Source organism: Amblyomma mixtum, chromosome 4 (assembly GCF_055824585.1).
Source record: "Amblyomma mixtum isolate Tamu chromosome 4, ASM5582458v1, whole genome shotgun sequence".
Taxonomy (NCBI): domain Eukaryota; kingdom Metazoa; phylum Arthropoda; class Arachnida; order Ixodida; family Ixodidae; genus Amblyomma; species Amblyomma mixtum.
This window is the reverse complement of record NC_143015.1, coordinates 142,749,310-142,774,404: the sequence shown is the minus strand read 5'-3', so window position 1 is coordinate 142,774,404 and position 25,095 is coordinate 142,749,310. Positions and strand designations below refer to the sequence as shown.

Genomic DNA, 25,095 nt, shown 5'->3' with positions numbered 1-25,095 from the left:
TTCAGCCCCAGTAAAAAATGAGCAGCAGGTAGAGGTTACGAGTGTACCGACTAAATAGCCAACGGGTAACCGGTGGCTCTCGAGATTAAACCCAGCACCTGCCGAATTCAGAGCGGGTGTTCTTGGACTACACCTTAGTCAAGATTATCTTCTGGGAAAATGCTTTTGGACAAATTATTAGTCGCCGCCCTTTGCTGAAATTAAATGCGCACTTTTACCCACTGCGCCTGCATTTCATGCCTAAATATGAAACCTCTGCCGCTATTTACAAACTGTGATTTACAGTTTTGTAGAAATAAAGCTTGAAAATATCTTTACTTTCCCTCTGGCATCTGGTAAAATGCCAGAGCATTCAAATTCCCTCTTCCTCATTTCTCTCAGCGTAAGAGAACAAGAACGTGACTCGGACCCGCATGTAAAATAGTTGTTGAAGCGTAATAAGCCGCTAACCACATGGCATTCACGGCGCGTTATTATTGATAACAGTGTAATAAACTGCTCCTTTGCGGGCACAAGTTTATCATTTCTTGAGCCAGATTTACTGTTTCTTGTCCATAAAGAAGGCATAGTACTCGATAATTAAAGACCCTCCGTTGCAGTACAGTTCTCAAGGCAGAGTTCCCTCATTGCTACTGCGGCCCTTCGTTTAGGTTGAAATTGTTTTAACGGTGGGAGTGAAGGATAGCCAGATACAAGCCAAGATCTCTGTCCAAGGACGGTTACAACAGTGCGCCCTTATCTACTCCCAGAATAACACAGCTGCGCCATAATACGGCACTCTCCCCAAAATTTATAAGCTATATTTTTCGTTCTACGCAAAAGCACGTGAAAGTTGATGCCAGCAAGGAACCAACCTTTCAGGTGTAAGTGTTAGAAGCATACGAAAATTCTAAATAACTTTATTGAATATTTCTGTTTTCTTCTTTATGGACAACACGAGGCCTAAAGCGCGCGTTTACCAGAGGCTTTACTACTCGAGTTGAATGCATAGATAGGTTGGGCCGTTGTGTCCTTAGCCGGCACATAACAACTGACCCTTTCGGATCTGTGGATGCAGTGATTTGACTTGCAATCGCCAAGAAAGCATCCACCTTTTATATGACGCCGTCTTCCATAGGGGCTTCCGGCGACCTGCAATTTCGTAAGAAAATTCTTTGAGAAGACTGCTGCTCGGTACAAAGAAGACTGTGTTGTTGAACCTTTAACCTGCGCTCTAGCTCGACTTAAGTTTACAATGCCGCAGTGAAATACCAAACATGCTCAATATTCGCATATCTTCAGAGATTTCAGTTAGTATTTTGTAGATTTCTGTTTTAGTGCATTTGCAGCGAGCCGTGAACAAAACGCTGGCACATATCTATTCAATTTTTATATTTTGAGCGTAATTTGCAGTCTATAGGTTAGGATACTGATTTCCGACCAGGTGGACTAACCCGCCGATATCGTGCATATTCCTGCTTTCTGTTTCCGTAGTCGCTGTACTAAGCATACTTTGAGTTCTCACCACAGTCTGGTGATAATTTTTTTTATTTTGATTTAAATAATTCTAGTATTTAGCTCAATCTCGCTTCTTTGCCGAATGCGTGAAATTCTTTTGAATCACCATTTTATTCCTATGAAAAATGAGTATTCTTGACTCTTACCACAAGACATAGCTCATGATCTGGAATTGCCACATCAGTCCCATTGCAACTTCTTCGGCAGTCTGTTGTTCGCTGAAAAACAAAAACAAAGAATAATGCTGGCAGTGCGAATATGACGCTGTCGTCCGCCGTTGACACCATAAAGCGATATTATTTAGGGGGCATTTAAATTTGGTTAAGTGTAACCGTTTGCCGATTACATGGTCAGGGAGAGCTGAGTCCGGCCTCACACAATTTGAGAAATTTACACTGTTCGGATCAATTGCGTTATTTCGACTGACTGCAATGCAAGCGATTACCATCCGTATTTTCTTATTGAATGTGCACTCACTAAAGCTCTCAGTGGCGCTTGCTATCCTGGAAGCATCGGCAGGCACCTGCCAAATATTTTGTCAGCTCTGTTATGAAGTTCTTTTGCCTTGCCCCGGCTGCTGCCTGCAACTCATATGCATAGGCAATGAGGAAACCCTACTTCATCATGCACTGCGGAATTATGCAGAAACTTTTAAATTTTAAAAGTTTTAAAAGACAGACAAGACAGCGATAACGGTGTTTATTATTTTGACTTGCGCCATAGAATATTGACTTAAAAGGCATAAAAATGCCCACATTTCTACACCAGGCGTTGTAAAGTTTATATCCTTCAGAAACTCCATGAAGAACACAAGAAAGTTATCACATTTAAATATGTCAATATATTATTCTGGACCCGAATCATGGTAATTAAACACCGCATCTTATCTACTTCAAGCGTCCACTTCATCAAGCATGATCAAGGCACCTGTCCCTTGTCTCCTCGTCGTTTTCTGCATTTACTTGTAGCGCCATCTTCTTTTAAAAACGCAAAACCGAAAAACCTGGCAACATACGTTATTGAAGCATGCAAGCATTGTCCGTTTATGATAGGTCTAAAAGAAGGAACAAAATTCAGACTGGCAGTTCTCCATTTTCAGTTCTCCAGCTGCTATAGTTAAAGGTTACTCATGAGCGTCTTTCTGCAGTTAGCAACGCCAAAAGTTAAAATCATTGTCATCATGAACAGCTAACAACTTCCACTGCAAAGACCTCCCTGAAATATCTCATATAACACTCTGCTGTGCCATTCGAGCCCACATTATCTCCGCAACCTTCGTAATATCGTCCCCCAAATGAATTCTTATCGCCCCCTGATACGCTTGCCCTTCTTGAAATTCACTCCATTACCTGCACGTACCACCGACGATACTGTTTTCGAATTAAATGTTCTGTCAATGCTTCTACTTCCTTGATATCTACTAGCATATGAGTAGCTCGCATTGGTTTGAGACCAACTGTGCTCCCTACTGTCTCTGCTGACGACGATTCCGTTAACCTGATCGAACTACCGTTTTAAAAGCTGTCAAACGTTCCACTTGGCTTCGAGATGCAGCATTTATGCGACTGCTACGTGAAAACTCACCACTTTTCGCACTGCAACCAGGGCCTTTCTGAAAATTCTGTAAGTTTTGACTTGTGGGATTTCTTTCTAAAAGCATAACTGCATGTGCAAGAGAAAAACTCAGAATAAAAGAATAGGCAAGCAGAGATTCCTTCGGAGACGCCGTAAGGATGCGGGTGCCTCTGCAGAAGGAGTATTATCAAAGTCCCTCCTGAACATCCAAAAAAGGCAGGGAAGTGATTGAATGCTGATGAACCGAACCGGTTCGAGGAAAGGTAATCCTACCAAGACTCTTCTGTCCAGTTTCACGCGCCGTTTTTGACTCCTGACTGGCCTCCAGTCAGTCTCCCCCTGGGATAGAAACAAAGCCTCAATTTCACAGTGCTTCACTCTAACGACTTGATCGTTTTTCAGCGCACACAATAAAATTTGTGTACTGCGTCACAGTTAATATTTCGTAAAGCAAACAACTCACAATGCGCTATACAGAGACACCTATGAACTGCAAGAACGAGGCGCATTTTGTACGAGCACTCATCATTCTTAGCCTTCTGTCAGTGCGGCGTTTTGTTGAATACTGCATCATCGTTTCCATTTTCTGTATTGCTCTTATTGGGGGCTGGATACTTGGAAATATCACTTTAAAAGAAATACGTTTTTCGCTGAGTTTTTCACTGTAACGGACTCACGGCGAATAGCTACCTTTTGTCAGGCCGATAACTCGCGATAACGCACAGAGCAATGTCGCGTTTGTAAAAAAAAATACCCTGAAAAATTACCCCGACATGTTAAACGTTGCGCAATGGGCATGTGTTAGAGTAAAATTGTCTCAAGAACCTCAACAATTTTTTCGGTGAATGTAATAACGTTAAAGGCGTCGTGGTTGACGGGACGGCCATTGACAACGCCTCTTCACGTTGTTAGGCACCAGTGACTCCGATTTCATTTTAGGTTTCTGCAATTTTCATTCAGGAATTATTCAAGGTACGCAGCAAACTTACCGAAAGTGAAGGAAAACTTTATGCTTTGTTTTTTTTAATATTGCGGCTCGCAGACAAAGAAACATCATGTAAACCATGAAATAATTTTTACAGCAATTTGAGACTCATGTGCCTAGGAAGATAAAACAAGCAACTCACGGCAAGAACACTATTTCTGAATCTAGCTAGGGTGCGAGAACACAAAGGTATTACATTTGAGCAAATATATACAGGCAGCCCACGCCGTCATCACTGGCTTGTTGGCCAGTTAGTGCATCGTATGGGAGCACAGAGCAAGAGCGGTACACAAAACAGGACAAGATACACATGCTTGGCAGTATTGTATTGGAGAAGCGGTGACGTCTGGGCTAGTTGCTCGGGTATGATATGGACTGAAAAAGTGCTCAAACAGCATTGTGAGCGTACCTTCTTCTCTGTCATCTTTTACAGCACTTTCGTGTTCTCGTCATATTTTGTGCAGATGTTACAACGCAGAAAACATAAATTACGTCACATATGTGTGCATTTCATTTCTATGTGCTTGTGTGTGTCTACAGGTCAGTTCATTGCTTTCAAAATGTTTAAACACATGCACCTGAGTACATATTGCCATCCATGTCCGGTATTTGAAGACTTAGGTTTTCCCGTTCAACTTGGTGTTACTTTAGCGAACACCAATAGTACCAGCTTTTGGCACGAAAATCCACCGTTTGGTGCTACATCGGCACTAATTTACTTAGTATAATAAAATAGGGGAATAATTACCTCTACAAACCACGACTCTAGGACGTTGTGCTTGCATCCTTCTTTGTCCGTGTATATACCTGCAGAAGCCAGAAAAATGAATGTCATTTCTTTACTACACTCAAAAAATAGGACACAGCATGTATATACAAAAATAGGCTCTTGATATTAACCGCGATATATTAAGTCTAAATTACTCTCTGCTAGCTTGAATGCAAGTTCACTCCCGTGGAATGTAAGACAAGAGCAAAGCGTGAGCATTTCGCCGTCGGCCTTATGATTGAACTTTGATCGCTATACTGTGTCCACTCTCCCGACGTTCCTCCACCCCACCGGTCTATCTTGGTTGACGTGCCTAGAAAAATTTCTTCGAACAGCAGAGGCTTAGCACGTTCAGGCACAGTAGCTGTTTTGAAGGAAGAGAGCGCAGCCGTTTCGAAAGCCTGTGCTCTTAGAGGAGTTGAACGAAGCTAAGCAATCGTTTTATCACACTTTTCGTCTATGGCTCGTGCTGTGTAAAAAGGAAAAAAAAGAAGGTCAGCAATGAAGGATGAAATTTTAAAAACTTATTGCGGTTTCTAGCATCGTCTGCCTTACATAGCTTATATGAGAAGCTTTCTCTGCACTTAATCTCAGACGAAACATCAGTGGTGATTACGGCTGTGGGTGCATTCACCTAGCTGGTGCCTGCTCGGAACCGCTGTCGTGTTGGCATCAGCGAGTGCGACCAACGAGTGCTATATCAAATAAGTCTGTTTCTTGTTCTTGGTGCCGTCAAGAGAAAGAATAGCATGCTTTATGGAGAGTGAGTTTCATTAATTTGGTCAGGTATAGCCTTTAAGAGGTAAAAATCCGTTATACAGAATACTGACTTAGTTCATTACACTGAACACTGTATTAGATCAAATACATTGAAGACTGAGCGCGAGCGCTCGGCCCGCACCGCTTCCTATGGTTATGTTGGCGTAGTCCGCAACGATATTATCAGTCAGAAATTATTTCCATCGTATATCGACAAGCTTACCGTGGTTTTTGGGCTCATCCTTAGGCGCTTTTGAGAAAAAGAAAGATATCAGAGATAATCAGCATTCCAACCAATCACTGCAGCAATAGGTTGCGATTTAGTTACAGCTAACAGTGATTTGACAAACGAAAGCGTGTAAGCATTGGCACATTCTACACAAAATGACATCAACACCGCTCTGCTTGATAAAATTTTACGTGTTGCTCCTTCTATGATTATTTGCTGGAATACATCGTGTTCATTACCATCTCGTGCTAATACACAAAATCATGAAACGAGTGAATTTCATAACTCATTCTTAAATTCACAAGGATAGAAAGTTGGGCGAGTCGGTAACTGTGATGCGTGTTATGTGAGGTAGCGCAAAACAGGACAAGGGACAGAGAAAGACGCACACAACACAGGCGCGTTTGAAGGGCGAGCCTTACAGTACATTAGGACGGCGACACCATCGGAGGTGCATCGATCAAAGTCCTCTTTGTCGGCTAGGAGAGATACACATCATACCATAGAAAGTATCGTGGTGGAGCAGCGCAAAGGACGGGACACAAGACGGGATACACAGCGCAGGACGGGATACACAGCGCCTGTGTACGTCTTTCCTTGTTTCTTGTGTCCCGTCCTTTGCGCTGCTCCACCACGATGCAACAGCACCAACTAGCCCAGCAACTTGCTCTTCTAAACTTCATAGAAAGTAGCTCATGCGGAGTCTTGGAAGCCTGCCTTGCAAACATGGGTCCAAGGGACAACACCCGGTTGACGTCCTCAGGAAGGGCGACTCCCTCGGGGACGCATACACTGTTTTTCTCTTTTAGCGCCTTTGTTGTGTGCGTCTTTCTCTGTCCCTTGTCCTGTTTCGCGCTACCTCACAAACTATGGATCTTGCTTAAAGTTGTTATTTAAGAAAATTTACCGCTCTTTAACACAGGCCCAAAACCTACGCAAAAAAGTTGTTTCTCCTAAAATATTTCCCAAGATCCAAGAAGAAAGACGCTGCTGTGAGTGTTGGAAGGATTGACTGAATCACACGCAGCAAAGGAGCTCCAGCCTGGTTTCGACCGCTTGCTGGTTTTTTTAAAGTTCATTGACCCATAAGTCAAATGCCGTTTTTCACTTGTTCTTTGATGAAATGCAGCTTCCACAAATGGGATGGAACATTCTGCTCGTGCTCGCCATGTGCAGGCTATAACCACTGATTCTACACGGCAGATCTCTTCTTGTGGGTAATGAGATAACATACCGCTTTCACTTTACAGTGCATGCTCTCTGTCCACTTGACGATGGTCGATGGACACTTGAAAAACTCATTTCTTTGCCGCTCTTTTTCCTTTTTTTCCCTTTTGTTCCCCTCCCTAAGGGTAGGGTAGCCTACTGGGCATCACCTGGTTAACCTCCCTGCCTTTCCGTCCATTTCTCTCTCCCTCTCTCTCTCTAACCTAATTCGTTGACGTGATGCAGCATGTGCATTATAATCAAGGAGCGATCTCTCCATATTCTACAAAAAAACCTAGACAGATGTTTGGATAACCATGAACTTATCGCGTACGGCACGAACTTCGCATAACGGCACATAAACTCTTGCTGACTGGTTTGTCGACGACGGAATCTTGCCGGCACGCTGATGTCCAGAGGCTGCAAAGAACTCCTCCTCACTGCGTTGACAATGTAATCCTATATACAACGTTCCTCTACCACTTCTTACATTTACAAAACATCATGTCGCAACATAGTGGGTTACATAGTATTATCCATATCAGTTTTAGGATCCCAAAAATGCAGTTATCCTCGGCACTCTGGCACATTAAATTTAAGCTGTTTCGGCTAGTCACCTGCAATGAATGGGTTGTTTTGCCTGCAAGGTTATCAAAAGCGCGCCCATTTTAATGCGATGTAAGCAGAATTTGTTCGCCCACCGCACCGCCAAAACTGCGCGTTCGAAATTCTAAAAATTGATATCAATATCATTTACGTTGAGCTGCATGCCTCTCAATGAACGAGGAAGCTGCTAACAGTAAGAGTTAAGAAGTTAATTATACAATATTAGTTTACCATCCTAATAGTTAGCACATCTTAGCTATCATCTAAGATGTGCATGCCGAAGAAAGCGCTTAATGCCGTTTCCCTAATGAAATTTCAATAAAAATAGTACAGCGGCATTCTGCATGCAACAAAGTATCTGCGTAGCAAATTTCATTGTAGTGCTACATTGGTGATTACGAAAGTAGCGGGAAAATAGTAGATGAAGAAAAATGCGTCTAAATTTATTTAATCAGACATTGGCAACGCAGCATTATCAGTACAAAAAACGCTAGTTCTGACTTTTTCTGCGAACTACGCGACTGCTGGCGGGTTCCTCTGAACCAAGAAGGCTCCCTTTACCTGTGTACTGTACATTTCAAAGAAGACGTAATATTGGAGGCCCGTGTACCGTGCAGTGTCAATGCACGTTAAAGAATCCCAGGTGGTCGCAATCTCCGGAGCCCTTCACTACGGCGTCCCTCATAGCCTGAGACGCTTTGAGATGTTAAACCCACACAACCCAAACCAACCAAACGTGCATACAGTGCTGCAATGGAACAAAACGCCGCTATTTAATTTTGTTTCCGTCGTGAAAATAGATCGATTCCCGTTTTTCGGTCACTCAGCTTCATTACATCACAGGTTTCAGTAGTTTCGCGCCTCTATTCCCAGATATTATTGTTGGCTATGCAAAAAAAGACAAAGGCTTTTGTATAAACAAACTAGCAAGAACTAAAAATCTGAATTTTCGACAGAAATATTCGTTTCTTTGACCTGCGTCTGCACTTTATATATTCATTTTCCTCTCTCTTTACCAGAAGTTTCTTATGGTGCCGTACACTAGAGCCAATATTAAACCAATCAAGTTTCTTCCCGTTGTCGAACTCGTCCTGCGAGAAAAGCAAACTCCCATTTCAAAGGGGTTTTCAAGTTGGCTGCGGTCGGAGCACTGCTTTACGCACAAAGGTGTCACGAAGAAAAAAATTCTACCCGTGTCGGAGTCACACGCTTTTTATTTGCAATGCCTAACGAGTGCGCTATCAAATGCCCGCAGAATACTTTTTAGAGCATGTAATTGCGATAGCTGGTTTTGCAGGAATATAAATTAGCGCAAAGAACGGAATAAGAAGAAGAAGACGTTCGTCTCGAGTGCTTCCTTTTTCGGATTCGCATGTTTCCTTTGCTGTTTTTTAAACTTCGAAACATTCTCTGTTACTTTCTATATCTTAAGTGCGTTTACCTCCAGCAAAGAGTAAGCTGCAATGCCATAAAGGCGTCATTTCATTATAGTCATTATCTGCCTAACAAACTTCACTGCAGGGCCAAAGCCTCTCCCATATCCGTCACACTAACCTTGTCGGCATACAAAGAAAGCTCTCTTAAGCCACACAAGAATCCTAAACTTAAAAACTTGTTCTTTATTCCTGACACAACCTAACGACGCAAGAAGTAACTCAGGTGTCATAACAGCAAAAACATAATACATTCTAAACACCACGGGTAACAGCGTAAAAAGCGCTATCGCATCTATGCACATACTGTTTCCATAACAATAATCGTTTCCTGTCCGATATAGAAACTACAAATCAGAACTGACATCACTTAAGTGTAAGATATAGTAGTATTTTAATCCGTTCTTCCTTCAGACTTTACCTTTGGATGTGGCGCTAAACTTTGGCGCTGTGGCGGCCTGAGTCGAGATTGTAGCCGCAGTAATGCCTCCTACGAAGAAAGCTTGCCATTGATATTCTGCAGCGGGGCGAATGCTATTACGTTTTGTTACAAAGTACCTTCGCAAACGCTATGAGGTCCGGGCTAGAAAACTCCAGTTATTTTCAAATACAGATACTTCAGCACATTTCACTGATCGAAGCAGTAGTATCGCTTAAAATTAATAAAAATTAACTGTCTAAAAATAAATAATTCCTGAGCATTCAAGCAGTGCAAGACACTGCGGAGATGGCCGAATTGTAATAGGTGGCACAAAACGAAGTCGCTCTGTTTTCGCTGGTGATCGTTCAAAAACCACTCGGGCATGAAGTTTCTTTTTTTTTATGCTGGCTTTCCGTTTCAGCGACGACGTTACGACGTTCTCCAGTTGGCTTTCCTCCGGCCGCTATGAAAGGAATTGGTGCTGACGTCTGGGTTAGCTGTACAATGGTGTGTATTATAGTTGCTGCTGCCAGAATTTTAACACATATCGCAAGGCACTGAAGGGTACCCTAGAACTCCGCCACGGCGGGGCCCTGTGTCTGGAAAATGTCCTTGTACCGTGCTGTGATGTGGCTTCGGTTGCGCGTGGTACAAAATCCTTACTAGCTTATCTTAAGGACACGGGTTTTATAGACGTGCACCCATTGAAAATTGTGTGTGTATGGGAGTGCGTGAGTGTTTTGTAAGCTTGATTTCCGTTTCACCTTTTTTTTCGTTTCCTTCTTCTTCACCCCCATCTAGAGTAGCGTTCCAGGTTAACTACCTCTACTGTAATTATAAAAAGGTGTCTCTCTCTCTTGCATTTTGCGCCGGTGGTTCAACCGCGCGCCGGAGTAATTATTTCGAGGCATTATTGACCTTATATGCTTCACCGATTCCGTCCATATCTGGTAGAGCGTTTCGAAGAATTAAGAATGTTTGTTCAAGGTGCATCATGTGTGTCGGCGCATCACCGCCACGAAACATCGGTACCACAAGCAACATTGCCGAATATTTTATTTATCGTATTTCATAACTTCTGTGAGTTTTGTTACTTCTAATCTTTAGCTTGTATATTAAGTGACAAACATACGCGAGTGCACTATGAATTAGCCAAGCAATGTATGTGCATATCCGCCAACACCTAACATAGCTACCATCCTCCATACAGCTTTTGTAAGTATTTATTTTCGTGACAAGCTCTATCTCAGTAGTGGCGCGGTACGTCCACTTCGAGTACAAGTGCGAGGAAAGCAATACAGGAATCGGCCCACTACGCAACAGGCCACTAATGCTACCAATGACGCCAATACTGGTTGAGCCTAGACTCTAGTTACAAATATTAGAGCGCAATCAACTAATCACGACATTTTTTACTGTCTAGAATAACTTCATTGTTTTTCTACGCATATCAGAAATTGTTTCCTTATCCAGTCTCATGACATACCAGTTGGTTCATTTTGCTTGAATACGTTTTACAAACTTATTAAAAGCCATCCCGCCGAGCCCTCATGCAATCATAGTAAATAAGTGTATTTTCGACGCCAGAAAATAGCGACGCTATGAAATTTAACTTGCGGACGGTCTTCACAAAAACAGTCACAGTTTCATGACCCTTTTTCGTTTATGAAAAACCCGCTCACCTAAAAGTCGGACTCTGAGCATTTCATAAAGTGTATTTGTTTATTTTTTGTGTCATGGATATCTTTATCACGGCTATAAATGTAGACGTAAATTATAGACATCACACGCTACAATACTTAGGGAACTTTGTTCTGGGGAAATATTATTTCTTTGCGGTTTCTAGCTCTATGTTTTCAATAAACGGCCTTAGATGAAATCTTCATGTGGTTTTTGTCACCACAAAATTTGTAACAAAACCACTGAGGCCTACAAATTATTTTCAGTAGTACAGATCACCAGCTGGCTTCTCAGACATAAATAACTGTTCTTCACCAGTTCTCTACAGACAACATTCATCAGCGGCATGTAGTCTCATCAGAGAAACACACTACTAAAACGCAGAGATAGCTTGCATAGGTGAGGTGCGTCTCAAAAAAAAGGCTGGTGACATTGCTCGATTTGTACTCTGAAGTACGTTTTCAATATTTAACTTACCTGAGGTCGTTGGAGGATCTCCGCATCCAGGTATACCTTTTTAAAAGTAGACACCATTCATTATAAAATGTTCAGCGCATATTCCATCATTTTTTCCCAGCTATTTGCAAAACACAAACGCCACAGCCGGTTTAATAACGCGTTCTAATAGGATATGTAGTAACATTTGTGATGCAGTGTGAAATGCTCCTATCCACAAATTTCTATCTGACATAGTATTTTGTTGCTCACTGCGTTCCGTTCATTCTAGCTGTAACTTCTGTATTACTCGTTCATGATGTTTAGTTCTTTTATTATCAGTGCAACTTGGAACAGGCACACAATAATTATATTCAGCTCTTTTTGATGGGTACCGAGAGTACAAGTGTGTTTTCGCTCTTTCTTTATCTAAGTTCAACATCATTTTGACTACCGCAGTTCTGAAAAAATGTTGAAATAGCATCACACAAATAGAGAAAAAGTATATTATTGAGACAACTGGGCCTCAAAGGATGTTTTCTTTATAGGCTCGATGTCTTGCCTCTGTTTATTCGTCATCTGGTAATCCGACCCAAGGCTTTTCACATGTTTACAAAATACTTCAGTGAAGAAAGCAAACGCTATAAACTTTACGCATTAAAATTATGAGATAAAGCAATGTTTTCGAAATCGCAATCAGGTCTTTTGACAGGAGCTCTGGTGATGCCATGGGCATACATAGCGTGCACAGCGGTGGTAATCTTACGTGCGATGTTAATCCGTATGCTGTCCCGTCCGGGATTGGTCACACTTTTCTACTCAGTGCTCTTGCGTATCGGCACACACAGCTTCCAAAACGCACTGGTTACCCAAACACGTCATTATTCAAGGAATGTCTGCCACATTTTTCTTGAACACAAAAAAGAAAAGGCTAAACCTTTTTCACAAAAAGACCGCTTCATGTAAACATTTCTTCAGGCTTCGAACCAAGTGCAGGAAACTGCGGAACGATCTAAGATAGCTATAGCTCCCGCTGGCGTAAAAGTACAGCACACTTACGTGGAGCTGTTCGTGTTCAACAGAAGAATTTCAGCGTCTGCGTGAGTCTCTGCGCACTCGTTTCAGAGTTTCAATAACTGTAGTGCTTTGCAGGTTATTTTTCATCTAAGTACATTTTTTTGCCCAAATTATCCGAGAACTACGGTTTCCTTGGGTTGGATAGGGGTACCTATGTGACCCCTCAACCTCGAAATCTCTATAAGATCTGGACAGCTCTTGTCCTCACCTTTGCCATGTTTTGATCTTTAGAGAAGCCGAAAGTGTTCCACTATAATACCAGCGACAAGCAAATAATGCTGCCTGGGTACTTTCGACAGGAGTGGTATATGTATGTTCGAAGGTTGCGCGGTGCACATGGAGGACGTTTCTATTTACCACTGTGTCCATCCATGACGGCTCCGCTAAGAAATCATCGGCTAAAGCTTGTGCATTTGTACAGTGTCCATTTCTTTAAGCACACATGATCGAATCAAACATGGCCAACGAAACACAACTTCCCATCGCAGCTTTCTTTTTAAAATTCTCGAAATGTGATCGGAAACTTCAGATAAATACGTGACGCATTGATTCCAACAAAGCTTAGCGTCACACCATGCAGATGGTGCACTGTGCGCTCGTACTATGTGAACGCAGCTTTTTCTGAGCGATCTCAACAAGTTCAGGAAAGAGAGAGGGCTTTTATGCTACGCAAATGAAACTCATAATATTAGCTTAGCCATCTGTTTAGAATTTTATGCTCCGTTACAGACATATTGCCTATATTCGTCAATTCAAGCAAGCCTAAAAACATTTTGCAGGTTTTAAAGAGCAAAAACAATCGAAATCATACTTTTTTTGGCACAGCAACGTTGATGAGCCAATTAAAAATGATATACTTGCGGTTCGACCATACAGTTGAGCTTGTAAATGCAAGTTTCGCAACAGTTGAAGACGCGTACAGACGCGCTGTTGTATTTTCGCTGAAGCAATGCTCAAAACGATTGCACACTGGCACTGTACTTATAAAATTAAACTCTGCCGTTGGCGCGAAAGAATGTAGCCTCATTCCTTAAGTTTCTAATCAGAAAACCTCCGAAAAAAGAAGCCTTCGCGGGGACGATGAAAAAGAAATGCCAGATAAAGCAAAACGGAAGCTGTATCTAAAGAAGCTTTGGTGAAATTTTTGTTCGCTCTTTATTTACATATAAATATGCCTTCAAGTACGACTTTCAAAGAGTCGGTGATTGTTCCCAACAATTTTTGGAATATAGTTTAAGTCCTTTGTAGCCGTATGGCTGCGCTCGGGTGGATGCCAATGAGTAATTACTCCCTTATTACAAAAAGCTGTAACCTGCATAACTAAGCAGATCTTTTCCAACTAGCACGACACGCTCAAAAGTAGCCTTCAAATTGTTAGCCTTAATAAGTTTATCCGAAGGTGTCATTTTTTTACATCACATGCAATTTCCCACTTGTAACTATTAGAACCTACCCTTTTATTCAGAGGCCATACCTGAAAAGGCTTTTTTGGATTCTGAATTTTGTATATTACTTTTCTTATATGAACACCTTCATTCATATATGTGGGCTAGAGGTTGAATTTGCCTATATCCTCTTCGCAGCTCTGAAGGCACTGACAGCTGTATCTAGAAGCTAATCGGTGAGATGTCTTCATGAACTGCGCTTGAGTACGTGATAATTTTAATGAAGAAGAATTTGATGCTTACGGGCGTTTGAGGGAATACTTGTGGCTCCTATATAAAAGGAAGGTTATAGTTCATCAGTATTCACAAGTAGGCAAAGCTAAATCTAAAATAGTACTGCTACAGGAAAAATAAAAGCAGCCGCAAGAAGTACGTACAGTAGTATTGCTCAGTGGTTTTGCTACGATAATCAACTCCTCCGAACAAGGTTACTTTCTTCTAACACTCACACCGTTTACGCACGCGCAACAATTCCCTCTAATCTTAGTGTTGTGAGTCGTCGCAACTAAAGGTAAACAGAAAATGTGATCTTTATTTCGTCCACATAAAGTAGTGTATATGAGCCTCGCACGCGGAAGGTGGGATGTTCGATCCCCAGTGCAGCCGGATACCCACCGCTAATGCAATGTGTACAAGCATTCCATTGCCTAGTGATCGGCTTCTTTGCGGTGAAATGCTTGGGAAATGGGACGTTGATCTCATCATGAGTAGAAGAATAATAAACCTTGTGTCATGGCGTTCTTTGGCCAGAGATGCCTTTGCGCCATAAAATGAGTCATCATAAAATACTACATTTATACGTGTTTTACGCCGAAAGAAAGTACAACTGTATTCTCATTAGTTAGGCCTGCTCAACCAAACAGGCATATTATGTATCTTTCTAACAAAAAAAATGTACGATAGCAAACCTGGATGTGGCTTTCACGAAAGTTAACCCCGAGATAGATAACTTTAATTACCAGTGCAGTTTGGCTACATTTTTTATAAATTTGTAAAACGGGGAAATAATTAAGGGCAAATTTACTAATCAAAATCTAACTGTACTTCTGTTTTACTGAAATGAATTTATTCTCTGCAACGTCCAAGAATACACGCACCTTTGTACAGCTTCTCACAGATTCCAATCACTATACAAGAAACACATCTCGCTTTGTGACAGTGGGACATGATCGTTGTTAAAAAAAGTTGTGTATCACTTTACATGTATTCAAAGTACGGTATGATGCGCATCTACAGCCCCAGAAGGAGCATCGACCATGTCAAGGTGTGTTTATGCTTATTCAGTCGATTCAATGCTTTTCACACTGTCTATCTTGATCTTGCTGCTCATTGCAAGTTTTACCCATTGCAAAAGCTTAAAACATGCATGCCACATGGGTAGTATATATGTAAACGACACACCTCTTCTTCATTTTAAGCCCTGCAATAGATGTAGATTCTTACCACCACGGGCGTCTCCCACCGAAGTCTCCAAAACTGTAACGGAATGCATTAAAGTTTAAAGCCAATGATGCACATTACGATTATCAGTTCATGACGAAAATTTCGTGCCCTTACACTGAAAAGTTTGAAATATGAATACTAGAACGGAAGAAGCCTGCTGAGAACAAAATTTTGACCCTGCCTTCCATTACGTCAGATATACCCCAAAAATAGATAAAGAACTTCCTGTTAGGCAATTCATCACTGCAGCCTGTACAGCCACGAGACCAGAGCCAGCATAAATTGGCAGCATGAACATTCAAAAACCACCAGGCACTTACATGAAAATAACATGCCAAGTGCAAGAGCGCAAATTAATGTAACGCTGGAAATTTTTAGCATAAAACCAAAAAAATTACTAATAAACTGTGTGACCAGTTTGCAAGAAAAGACCGGCGAGAAAGGTCTGCTTACAACTTCCTAATCGTTGATAAAGGCCTCTAATATTCTTGTATCCTTACTATATCCTTACGGTTACATTGCAGCAGTTTTTTGCTCCTCATTGGGGTCGCATTATAGTGCAGTGCTACTAACAGCCTAAGATAGAGAAGGACATGGCATTATGCACAAGGAAGGGAGTTTAAAAGGAGCAGATGATAATAGAAAAACATTAATGATGCAGTGGACATGAAAGCATATCATAGTTGCAGCCCATAAAGGTGATCCTAGCGATGTGAATTCCTGGCCTATTTGAATGTGTCATTAGGCGAAGAGCAATAAATGAATCCAATACGCGCCGACATGAAGAAAGCTATGCACAGAAGCCTTGTTCTGTCACTCCAATGCGCGCACTTCATACCTCTGGAGCACTATTCATTACGCCCCCGGGAACCTTACACTTAGAACATCCATAAAGTTGTTCTCAACACAAGTAGATTTGCCCTCGAAAACGTAGGAAAGGCTTCAAATGCAGTGATATTTAAACAACTGTGGGGTAGTCTACCTTCAGTGCGAAAATAATAATAGGGAGCGCTGCCGATCATCTCAACAACCATGCTTTCTTGTATGCAAACCATTTTAACAGATCACCTCCACTGAAGATATGGAAGATTGCTAACATCCGCTAACCCACAAGAAAAATTATATATAAAAATTTTGATTTCGAAACGATGATCTTAGTCTAGCAGGCCAATTAGTTATCCGGAGTGGTAATTTGCAATAGTATGCAGAAAGCGTTGAAATTGAACGCACCTAGGTGAAAAGCTGGATTTAACAAAGTGCTCCACAGTTCTCCCGGAATGTTGAGAACAAACATGGTCAGTAATTACCAAGAGATCAAAAGTGGGTTGAAAAGTAAGGTTTTCAGTTAAAGGGAGGAATAATAACATGGCTTTCAATCAACTGCAAACTTTACAGACTTTTTTCAAGAACGCGCTTGCCAGTCTTCCCAGCAGTAAACAATTAGCGCAAATAGGCGCTGCTGGTGAAAATTTGGCGCAACCTTTCTGCTCCAGTAAAATGAACGCCGCGGTGACTTGAGCATGATACCTGTTTGGCAAACACCGCCAAATTGTGAAACAGCCCAAAGCAGAGACCTATGGCGGCAGTTGATTCAACCGAGACACTCACATTTCAGTTTATATTAGCATGTGTAGTAACATAGTTACTTACACAAGCCCTAGAAAAATGTATGAGAGAAAATTCCCAACATAACAAAGAGCAGCGTGAAAATATATTTGCTTGTTCACACCGCAAACCTGTTGGGCCTGCTGATTTTATACATCTGTCTCAAAGCAAATCTGCTATATACGGCTTTCTGCAGCCTATGCCTTTCACTTCCGTATTTCCCTGTTTTGCGTACCTCACCTGGCTTCATATAACACGCTTAGGCATAGACTTGGCTGGCTATGTACTCTACTCCCCCTGTAAGCGTTTCATTATATTTAAATTAGATGTACTTGAGTGCATGTAGATATAGCGAGATATGAAGGGAGGTGGTCAATTAGCCGCAAATTTTGGGTATTTCCTTGCTGATACGAACCTAGACTGTGTCGCCTGTTGAGCTCCATGAGTGAATAGCATCATCCCAACAACTTAGACAACTGCCGTAAGCGTTTCTACGAAGCAAGTATATATTAAATCAATGGATATTAATTTTGTCGGCCATCGAAACGTCATGATGCCTTTGAACTGTTTTAGGCGTGTCTGAAATGATTGAGGGGCATGCAAAAACGCAATGCCATTTCGCTAGTTATCAGAAAAAGATACAGATAGGAGGGGATCCAAAACTCTATCTAATGTCATTAAAAACACGCATAATAGCGTACAGCCTTACCAAACAGTAATGCGAGGTTGAACAACCACGGAAACCCCATGCCTCACTTCGCCTTATTGGACCTGAAAGCACTAAAATCATGAACTACTGTTTCCGCCTTTTTCAAACATTTCAAAGCTGCTTAAAATGTACATAAAAAAGGAAGACAGATTTTCACATGTGCTTCAAAGTCCAATGCCAAACGAAGTCATCCAAGCGAAATTCCTCAGTGTCAAACTAAGACGCTCCAGAGGTGAATATACTAAAGTCACGAGCGTTTACCCTTTACGAAAAAAAAACAGGTGTGGCGTCCTCCATTTGTCTCGTTTTATCAGCGTCTAGACAGAGACACAGCAAGAACCTCAAGTTCAGCCTAGTGTGAGCTTGTGAACTTTCTGACGACCGGACCTTTTAAGGCGGAAGCCTTTAATGTCTCATCGTTGTAAGCAGCAGTTGTCGACAGAAATGTCACGCTTTTCAATTGGTCGAAACTGTCGTGACGTCACAGTGCGCGAATTTCAAACGGGGTCAATTGTACTTTGGCTAGTAAGAATGCAACCAATTGAAGGGATCGTATAGTGATGCTCCGAGTAAGTGGCACTCAGCTTAGTTAATTGCTTAATTACCCAATTAGCCTAATTAACTTATCTAGTCAGGCCATATATATAAATAAAACCGAGTAAGAAATTTGTCGAGCTCGGAATCGAACCCCAGTCTTCGGAGTGCGAGACGAGCATGCTATGCACTCCGCCATGCCAACTCGATGGTTTGGAATGAACAAAGGCGCCTTTAGTGAATACGGTGTCTTCGCTCACTCCCATCCTCCTCCCTTCTCTTTCGGCGAGGTTTAGGTGTCCACCGAGATATGAGAGACATGCATTTCCTTTCCCCAAATACCAATTTACCGACGGTGGTGGTGGTGGAAAACGTTTATTTACAGATAAACTTCGGGAGGTGAGGTATGAGCTGACCCAAAGGGGGCCAGCTATCACAAGTACTAGGTGGAGGTCCCTAGTTCGGGACCCCAGTGGCGTCGGCCGCTGCCCGGGCTCGCGCGACCAGGGCCCGTTGGGCCTGCAGGTCAGAGCAGCCGAGCAGGGTCGCCTCCCAGTCCTCCCGGGTTGGGTTGGGGTGAGGGGGATAGCAGGGTTGGAGGGGCAGGCCCACACCATGTGGTAGATGTCCGAAGACTTCTCCGCACAGTGCGGACAGCTGCCAGAGAAAGAAGGGTCAAAGTGTTTTAGAGCTGCCGGGCACAGCAAAGTATTTGTATATAGGCGAAGCAGAAGCCGCTCCTCCGCCTTTGAGAGACCTTTACACGGGCGGGGATAAAGACTATGGCCAGATTGATAAAGTAAAGAAATGTCTTTAAACGAGTAAGCTGGAGAGAATTCGAGTTCCTGATCGTCGGGGTCGGAGGGGAATGCCCGGTGAGAGAGCGCGCGGGCGGCGGCGTCAGCTGCCTCATTTCCCTCAAGGCCCATGTGAGCAGGAGCCCAAACGATACGCCGGTGAGCGGGGTCCCCGGTATAGACGCTGTTTTGGAGAATGCGGTAGGCTAGATACGGTACCCAGCCCTGCTCGACGATTCGACATGCCCCTCGCGAGTCGGAAATAATTGTTTTTGAATTGGAATGAGATGCAGCCAAAGCAATGGCGACCTCCTCCGCGTGTGTTATGTCACGGGCTCGGAAAGTAAGGCCGTTCACTGTTTTGGATTCGTGGACGACTGCGGCCGTGAACCATCCCCCATGGTGGGGGCCGGAGGCATCCACGTAGAATACGCCGGGTTTCGATCCATAGTGGCGGGCCAGGGCTTCCGCCCGCGCCAGGCGCCGGCCATTATGGTCCTCACGGTTCATGTTCGCGGGAAGAGGGCGCACGTGGAGGGCGCATCTCCACTGGGATGGAATACGTACGCGCTCTTCCATGAGAGTGGTGTGTTGGATGTGTAGTCGGGCAAGGAGGCGGCGACCCGACGATGTCTTCGAGAGACGTGTGTATTGGTTGGTCAAGTGAGCTTCCCGGAGCTCCCGAAATGTGTTCACCATGCCCAGCCCCAGGAGGCGTTTGTTGGAGGTGGTCACGGGGAGGTCCAGAGCCCGCTTAATAATTTTGCGGAGGATGACTTCGAGTGAATCCTCGTCTTGCTTCCGCAGGTGGAGGTATGGAGTCGAATATAGAATTCGACTGGTTACAAATGCATGCGCCAGCTGCAAGGCGTCCTTACATCGTAACCCCCCGCGCTTGTTAGAAACCCGGCGGACTAAGCGGCCCACCTGGTCCCCCACCTGACGGAGTTTGGCCAATGTTGTTTCTGACCGTCTGTCTTGATGTATAAAGAGCCCCAGTACCCGGACTTCGATTTTTTCAGGGATTGGACCTGTCTCAAGAGACAATGAAATTTTGGCTGTGCACTTTGGTGAGGGGCGTATGTGCACAAATTCAGACTTTTGGGTGGAGCATTGGAGGCCGCAGCGGCGAGCATAACGGTCCACTATGGTCGCCGCCTCCTGCAGGTTGGCCTCAATGTCTCCAAGGCAACCCTGTGTGGCCCACAGGGTGATGTCATCGGCGTACAGCGCATGCTGTACACCGGTGACAGCGCCCAGCTGGGCCGGTAGGCGCATCATAGCCAGATTGAATAAAAGGGGAGAGAGCACCGCGCCCTGTGGTGTACCCCTGGTTCCTAAATGAAAAGGGCCGTGTTCCTTATCCTGGATTCGAATGTAACATTGTCTGTCTGTCAAAAATTGCCGAATGTATTGAAAGGCGTTTCTGCCGCAGTTAGTTTGAGAAAGGTGGGTGAGAATGATCTCGTGGGTAACGTTGTCGAATGCTCCCTTCAAATCCAAGGCGAGTACGACCTTGTCATTGTGAGCGCATTCGACGGGGTCAAAGACAGCCCGATTGAGTTGTAGCAGGACATCCTGTGCAGATCTCTGTGGGCGAAACCCGAACATGGTGTCCGCGAAAAGATGTTTGGATTCCATGAACTCGGACAGCCTGTCGCGTACCATCGTCTCCATGAGTTTGCCCACACAAGAAGTCAGAGAGATGGGGCGGAGGTTGTCCGTGTTGATGGCCTTTCCAGGTTTAGGAATGAAGGTGGCCAGGGCGGTCTTCCATTCGATGGGGAGTGGTACTTCCCCAAGCCAGATTGAGTTAATGTAATTCAGTAAAGACAAGTATGTCGGGTCGGGGAGGTTGGCTAACAATTTGACTGTAATTTTGTCCCGACCCGGAGCGGTGCCACGTTTCATTTTTGCCAGGGCCGCCCTCAGGTCATGGAGCTGGAATGGTTGATCCAGCTCAACGTTCTCAGAACCTGCATAAGAGTACGCCGGCCCGCGGGGGTCCTGGGTGGTGCACAAGTACTGGTCCCGGAGCTTGTGCGCCAACTGAGTTGTGTTGCCCTGAAAGCTGTGTATGGCTCTTTGGAGGTGTTTTTGAGTTTCCGTGCGTGTTTGCGTGGGGTCAATTAGGGCGCGAAAAAGTCGCCACGTGTTCCGGCTGGACATTTGCCGCGCGGCCGTGTTGCATCGTGCCACCCAGTTGGAGTCGGCGAGTTGGGCCGCATACTCAGCCGCTCGTTGAGTGAGCTCGGCGATGCGAGCTTTAAGTTTCCGGTTGTGCTTCTGCCGACGCCACCGACGGACGAGGCAATGCCGGGCCTCCCAGAGGTGGAGCAGGTGGTTGTCCACATCAGAAACCGCCTCTGAGAGCTGAATTTGAGTTTCGGAGGAGCAAACGCTAGAGACCAATTGTTCTGACCAAGACTGGTAGCCTTGTTCATGTATTGGTGTGGCAGTGTTATAATTTTGCCTGAACTTGGTCCAATCTGGGAGTCGGGCTTGTGTTGTTGGTCGCGCGAAAGGATAGGTCCTAATCGTAATGTTCAGGAGGCAGTGGTCGCTGCCGAGGGTTTCCTCGGTGTTGACCCAGTCTGCATACTGAATGTTGTGGGTGAAGGTCAAGTCCGGACACATATCCCTTGTCACGGAGTTGCCTATACGAGTTGGATGGATGGGGTCAGTGTGAAGAGTGAGGCCCAGCGTTGACGCAAGCTCCGCCAACTTGCGTCCCCGCTTCTCTTCACGGCAGTAACCCCACATCCGAGAGGGAGCGTTGAAATCGCCCACAATCAGGAGGGGGTCCCGACCCGCAACTCTCAGCGCGCGGCTAAAGAGGTCCGCGAATGATACATTCGGCAATTTCGGATTGCAGTATATATTGAGTATGTGTAACGGTGGGTCCTGCTTGCGGAGTGGGAGGAGGGTCACCATTACATAGGAATATTCAAGTTGTATGTCTAAGTCGACCTGGTTGGCTGTATAATTTCTATGAACGCAGAGACAAGACGAGGGGTCCTGCTGGAACGTCGTATAATTTGTTAGTGTGGCGCCTTTCCCTGGCTCTTGGAGGGCAACCACCGCTGACAAATGCTCAAAGGTTGATAGGAAAAGCCGGAGGTCGGCGCGCTTGGAACGGGACCGGAGCCCCCGACAGTTCCATTGAGTAATCGTAATCGGGGAAGCCGATTTGGGAAGGGGGGAGCGCCTATACCGAGGGTGTCCCGCCATGCTCAGATTTTGACGTGATAGGTGGTAGTGAGGCTGCTCCCGAGCCAGATACCAGGGGCTGAAGCTCAGCACCTGGAAGGGGGCAGCTGTCTTCGTCATCGTCGAGGTCATTGACTCGCCGGGATAATCTAGAGGGCCGACCAGATACGTCCTTAAGGGGGCCGGCTCTGCGAGAAAGGCGGGGGTTACTCGCGACGTGTTAAGCGATCATAGAGGGGATAGCCTCCATGACTCGAGCTATAAGGCGTTCCATCGCTGTCTCCAACAAGGTGTCAAATTTGGCATTGAGACGGGCTTCGAGTTCAGCAAGGGAAGGTTCCATAGCCGGTGTCGCCGCCGTCTCGCTCTCCATAGCCTCTGTGTCGGGGTTACTAGGGGGATGGGGAGTTGTTCTAGCCTCTAAGGCTTCAATTTTGGCAAGTAGCATCTCGTTTCGGGCCCGGAGAGAAGCTACAAGGTTGTGGAGCTCAGCGTCAGCCGCCGAGCGAGGGGCAGGGGAGAAGGGGTGGGAGGAGGAGGCAACCCTGCCTGAACCGCTCACCTGTTTGCCATTTTTGACAGCGTTGGCCCAGGAACCGGCCGCACCATTCTTGTCTTGGGAGCGGGCTTGCTTCTCCTGGCCGCCGTGTGGGGGCGGTGGTGGCACTTGACAGCCCTTGACGTCCTTCCAGCTGGTAGGCGTCTGTTGTTTTGAAGCGTTGCTGCCGACGCTACCACGGTGATGTGGCTGCCTGCCCGTCACGCTGGATTTCCCGCCCTTAGGGGCGGCTGGCTTGTTGGGACGGTATTTTGCAGTGCAGTCCCGCGAGTTCGTGGCATGGCCACCACCACAAACTGCACACTTGGCCATACACTGGTGAGGGGCCCGCACCCCCTCTTTTATGGGTGCCTGCTGTCCACACAGGCCACACTTATCTTGTGCTGGGTTGGGGCAAGCGTCTGCCCGATGGCCGACAGTTCCACACAAGCTGCAGGCTGGAATAGTGCGCAAATACGGCTGCACTGAGACGATTTCAGAGTTGTAGTGGACGTATTTTGGCTTAACCGTTCCGGCAAACGTGAGCCGGGCCTTGTTGGAGTTGCCGAACTTGCGGATATCCAGTAGAGTGCCGCTCCTCCACTGCACGCTAGGTTGAAGAGATTCGGACGTCTCATGGTTGGCCACCGTAATGACTCCATAACAGACGTCCTCTTCATGTTCTTTGAGATGGCCGGCGAGAGGCACATCTCCTATGGTCGATTTGATGGGAAAATTTCCCAGCAGACGGTCTGCGACGTGGGCGTTCCGGGTGCTGGCGAGGATCAAATTTTGGTCCTTGCATAAAAGGAGGCTCAACTCGGACGCCTTAGGCGCCCCGAGGAAAGCGCCGAACGCGGCACCGAGCCCGCCGTATTGAAAGACGTCCCGGATGGCCAATGACTTCCGGGGCTTTATGACGATGACAAAGTCGTCTAGGTGAAATTTTGGTGAAGGCTTGGGCCTCCACTTGGTAACAGGGTTGCGGCCCTTTGGGCCGGCGTCCTTCGCCTTTTGCGAGGCGGGAGCTTGGCGGGTAGCAGCAGCCTTGTCGGTGGTTTGCGTGGCGTTCGCCGCTATCTTGGCCTCGCGTCTGGACCGGCGCTCAAGCAGACGCAGAAGATTTGCATTGCGGATCGAGTCCGCGGGTGCCGATTTGGGTTCCACAGTGACGGGAAAGGTCGACCAAGACATGGCGTCCGGGTCATAGCCGCGTTGCAGAAGTGTTTCTTCCATCTTGCCGAAAGAAGCGGCTCCCTCACAGCCGAACGCCGGCGCAGCCGTTAGGCTTAGCGTCGGCGCCGGAGGCGGGAAGGAAAAACCGCGTTAAAATTTGTAAAAGGGGGCCCACCTATATGAATTTGGTGTCCACGGGTGCCGATGAACTTGCCGAATCCAAAGGGAGCGAAATTGATGGGATCCAATGACTTGAGTCGTGGCTCCTGTCAAAAAATGACGGAGCCGAAGCGCCACACGTCTTGCAGACGCCCGCCAGTAGGCGGAGGAACCAATTTACCGACGAGCGAGGCGAATAGGCGATGGCGTTCTATGGACTCCCTGGCAGCGTTGCAAGATGCTGTCGCGTTCCACTCTTAGAGGCGAAGCTTAACATCTTAACCACACATCAGTGACCGCACTTTAGGTCAAAAAAGTGCCCCCGAATTTTGACCGGTGTCCACCGAAATATTTGAGACAGTTACTGCGTAATTTTCTTTGCTCAAATACAATTTTCATTTTCTTCATTACGGGCCCTCTTTGTCTTTCTTCTTTCACTCCCACTTCCTCCCTTCCTCTACGGTGCGGTTCAGGTGTCCACCGATATGACAGAAAATTACCGCGCCATTTCCTTTCCTCGAAGAGCGTTGCGTTGAAACGGCAAGGCATCGCGCCGAATGGTTGGTGGCGTTCCGTGGACTCCCTGGCAGCGCTACAACACGCTGTCGCGTTCCACTCCTAAAGGCGAAGCTTAAGAGTGATTAAGTAGCAGTCAATTAGTATTCAGGCATTCATCAATAACCATTAATTAGTGATTTGTCGTCACTTAGTAATTAGTACTCAATTATATGTGACGCCACCAGTGTCACAGAAGCAGTCAAAGTGGTGCGGAAAACGCTTTCGCCTCTATGCACTTTAGACAGTCAA

At 45.3% G+C, this 25,095-nt stretch overlaps 1 protein-coding gene across 1 annotated transcript; it reads right to left on the bottom strand.

Moving 5' to 3' along the window:
* Positions 1-18,803: 18,803 nt before the first annotated feature.
* Positions 18,804-24,447, bottom strand: LOC149348544 (uncharacterized). Its single transcript, XM_089588176.1, has 2 exons — positions 22,978-24,447; positions 18,804-19,065 (listed from the first exon to the last, which is right to left on the bottom strand). Exons 1-2 carry the CDS (start codon positions 24,187-24,189, stop codon positions 18,865-18,867), a joined length of 1,413 nt encoding a protein of 470 aa, XP_089444302.1. The 5' UTR covers positions 24,190-24,447; the 3' UTR covers positions 18,804-18,864.
* Between the last annotated feature and the right edge of the window lie 648 nt (positions 24,448-25,095).

Bases quoted from the DNA above. Each gene is read 5' to 3' on its own strand.
- LOC149348544 (XM_089588176.1), bottom strand. From the start codon at position 24,189: ATGGAAGAAACACTTCTGCAACGCGGCTATGACCCGGACGCCATGTCT. The intron at 19,066-22,977 runs GTGAGCGGTTCA...TTTCTCTGGCAG, and splicing joins CTGTCAAAAATGGCAAACAG to CTGTCCGCACTGTGCGGAGA.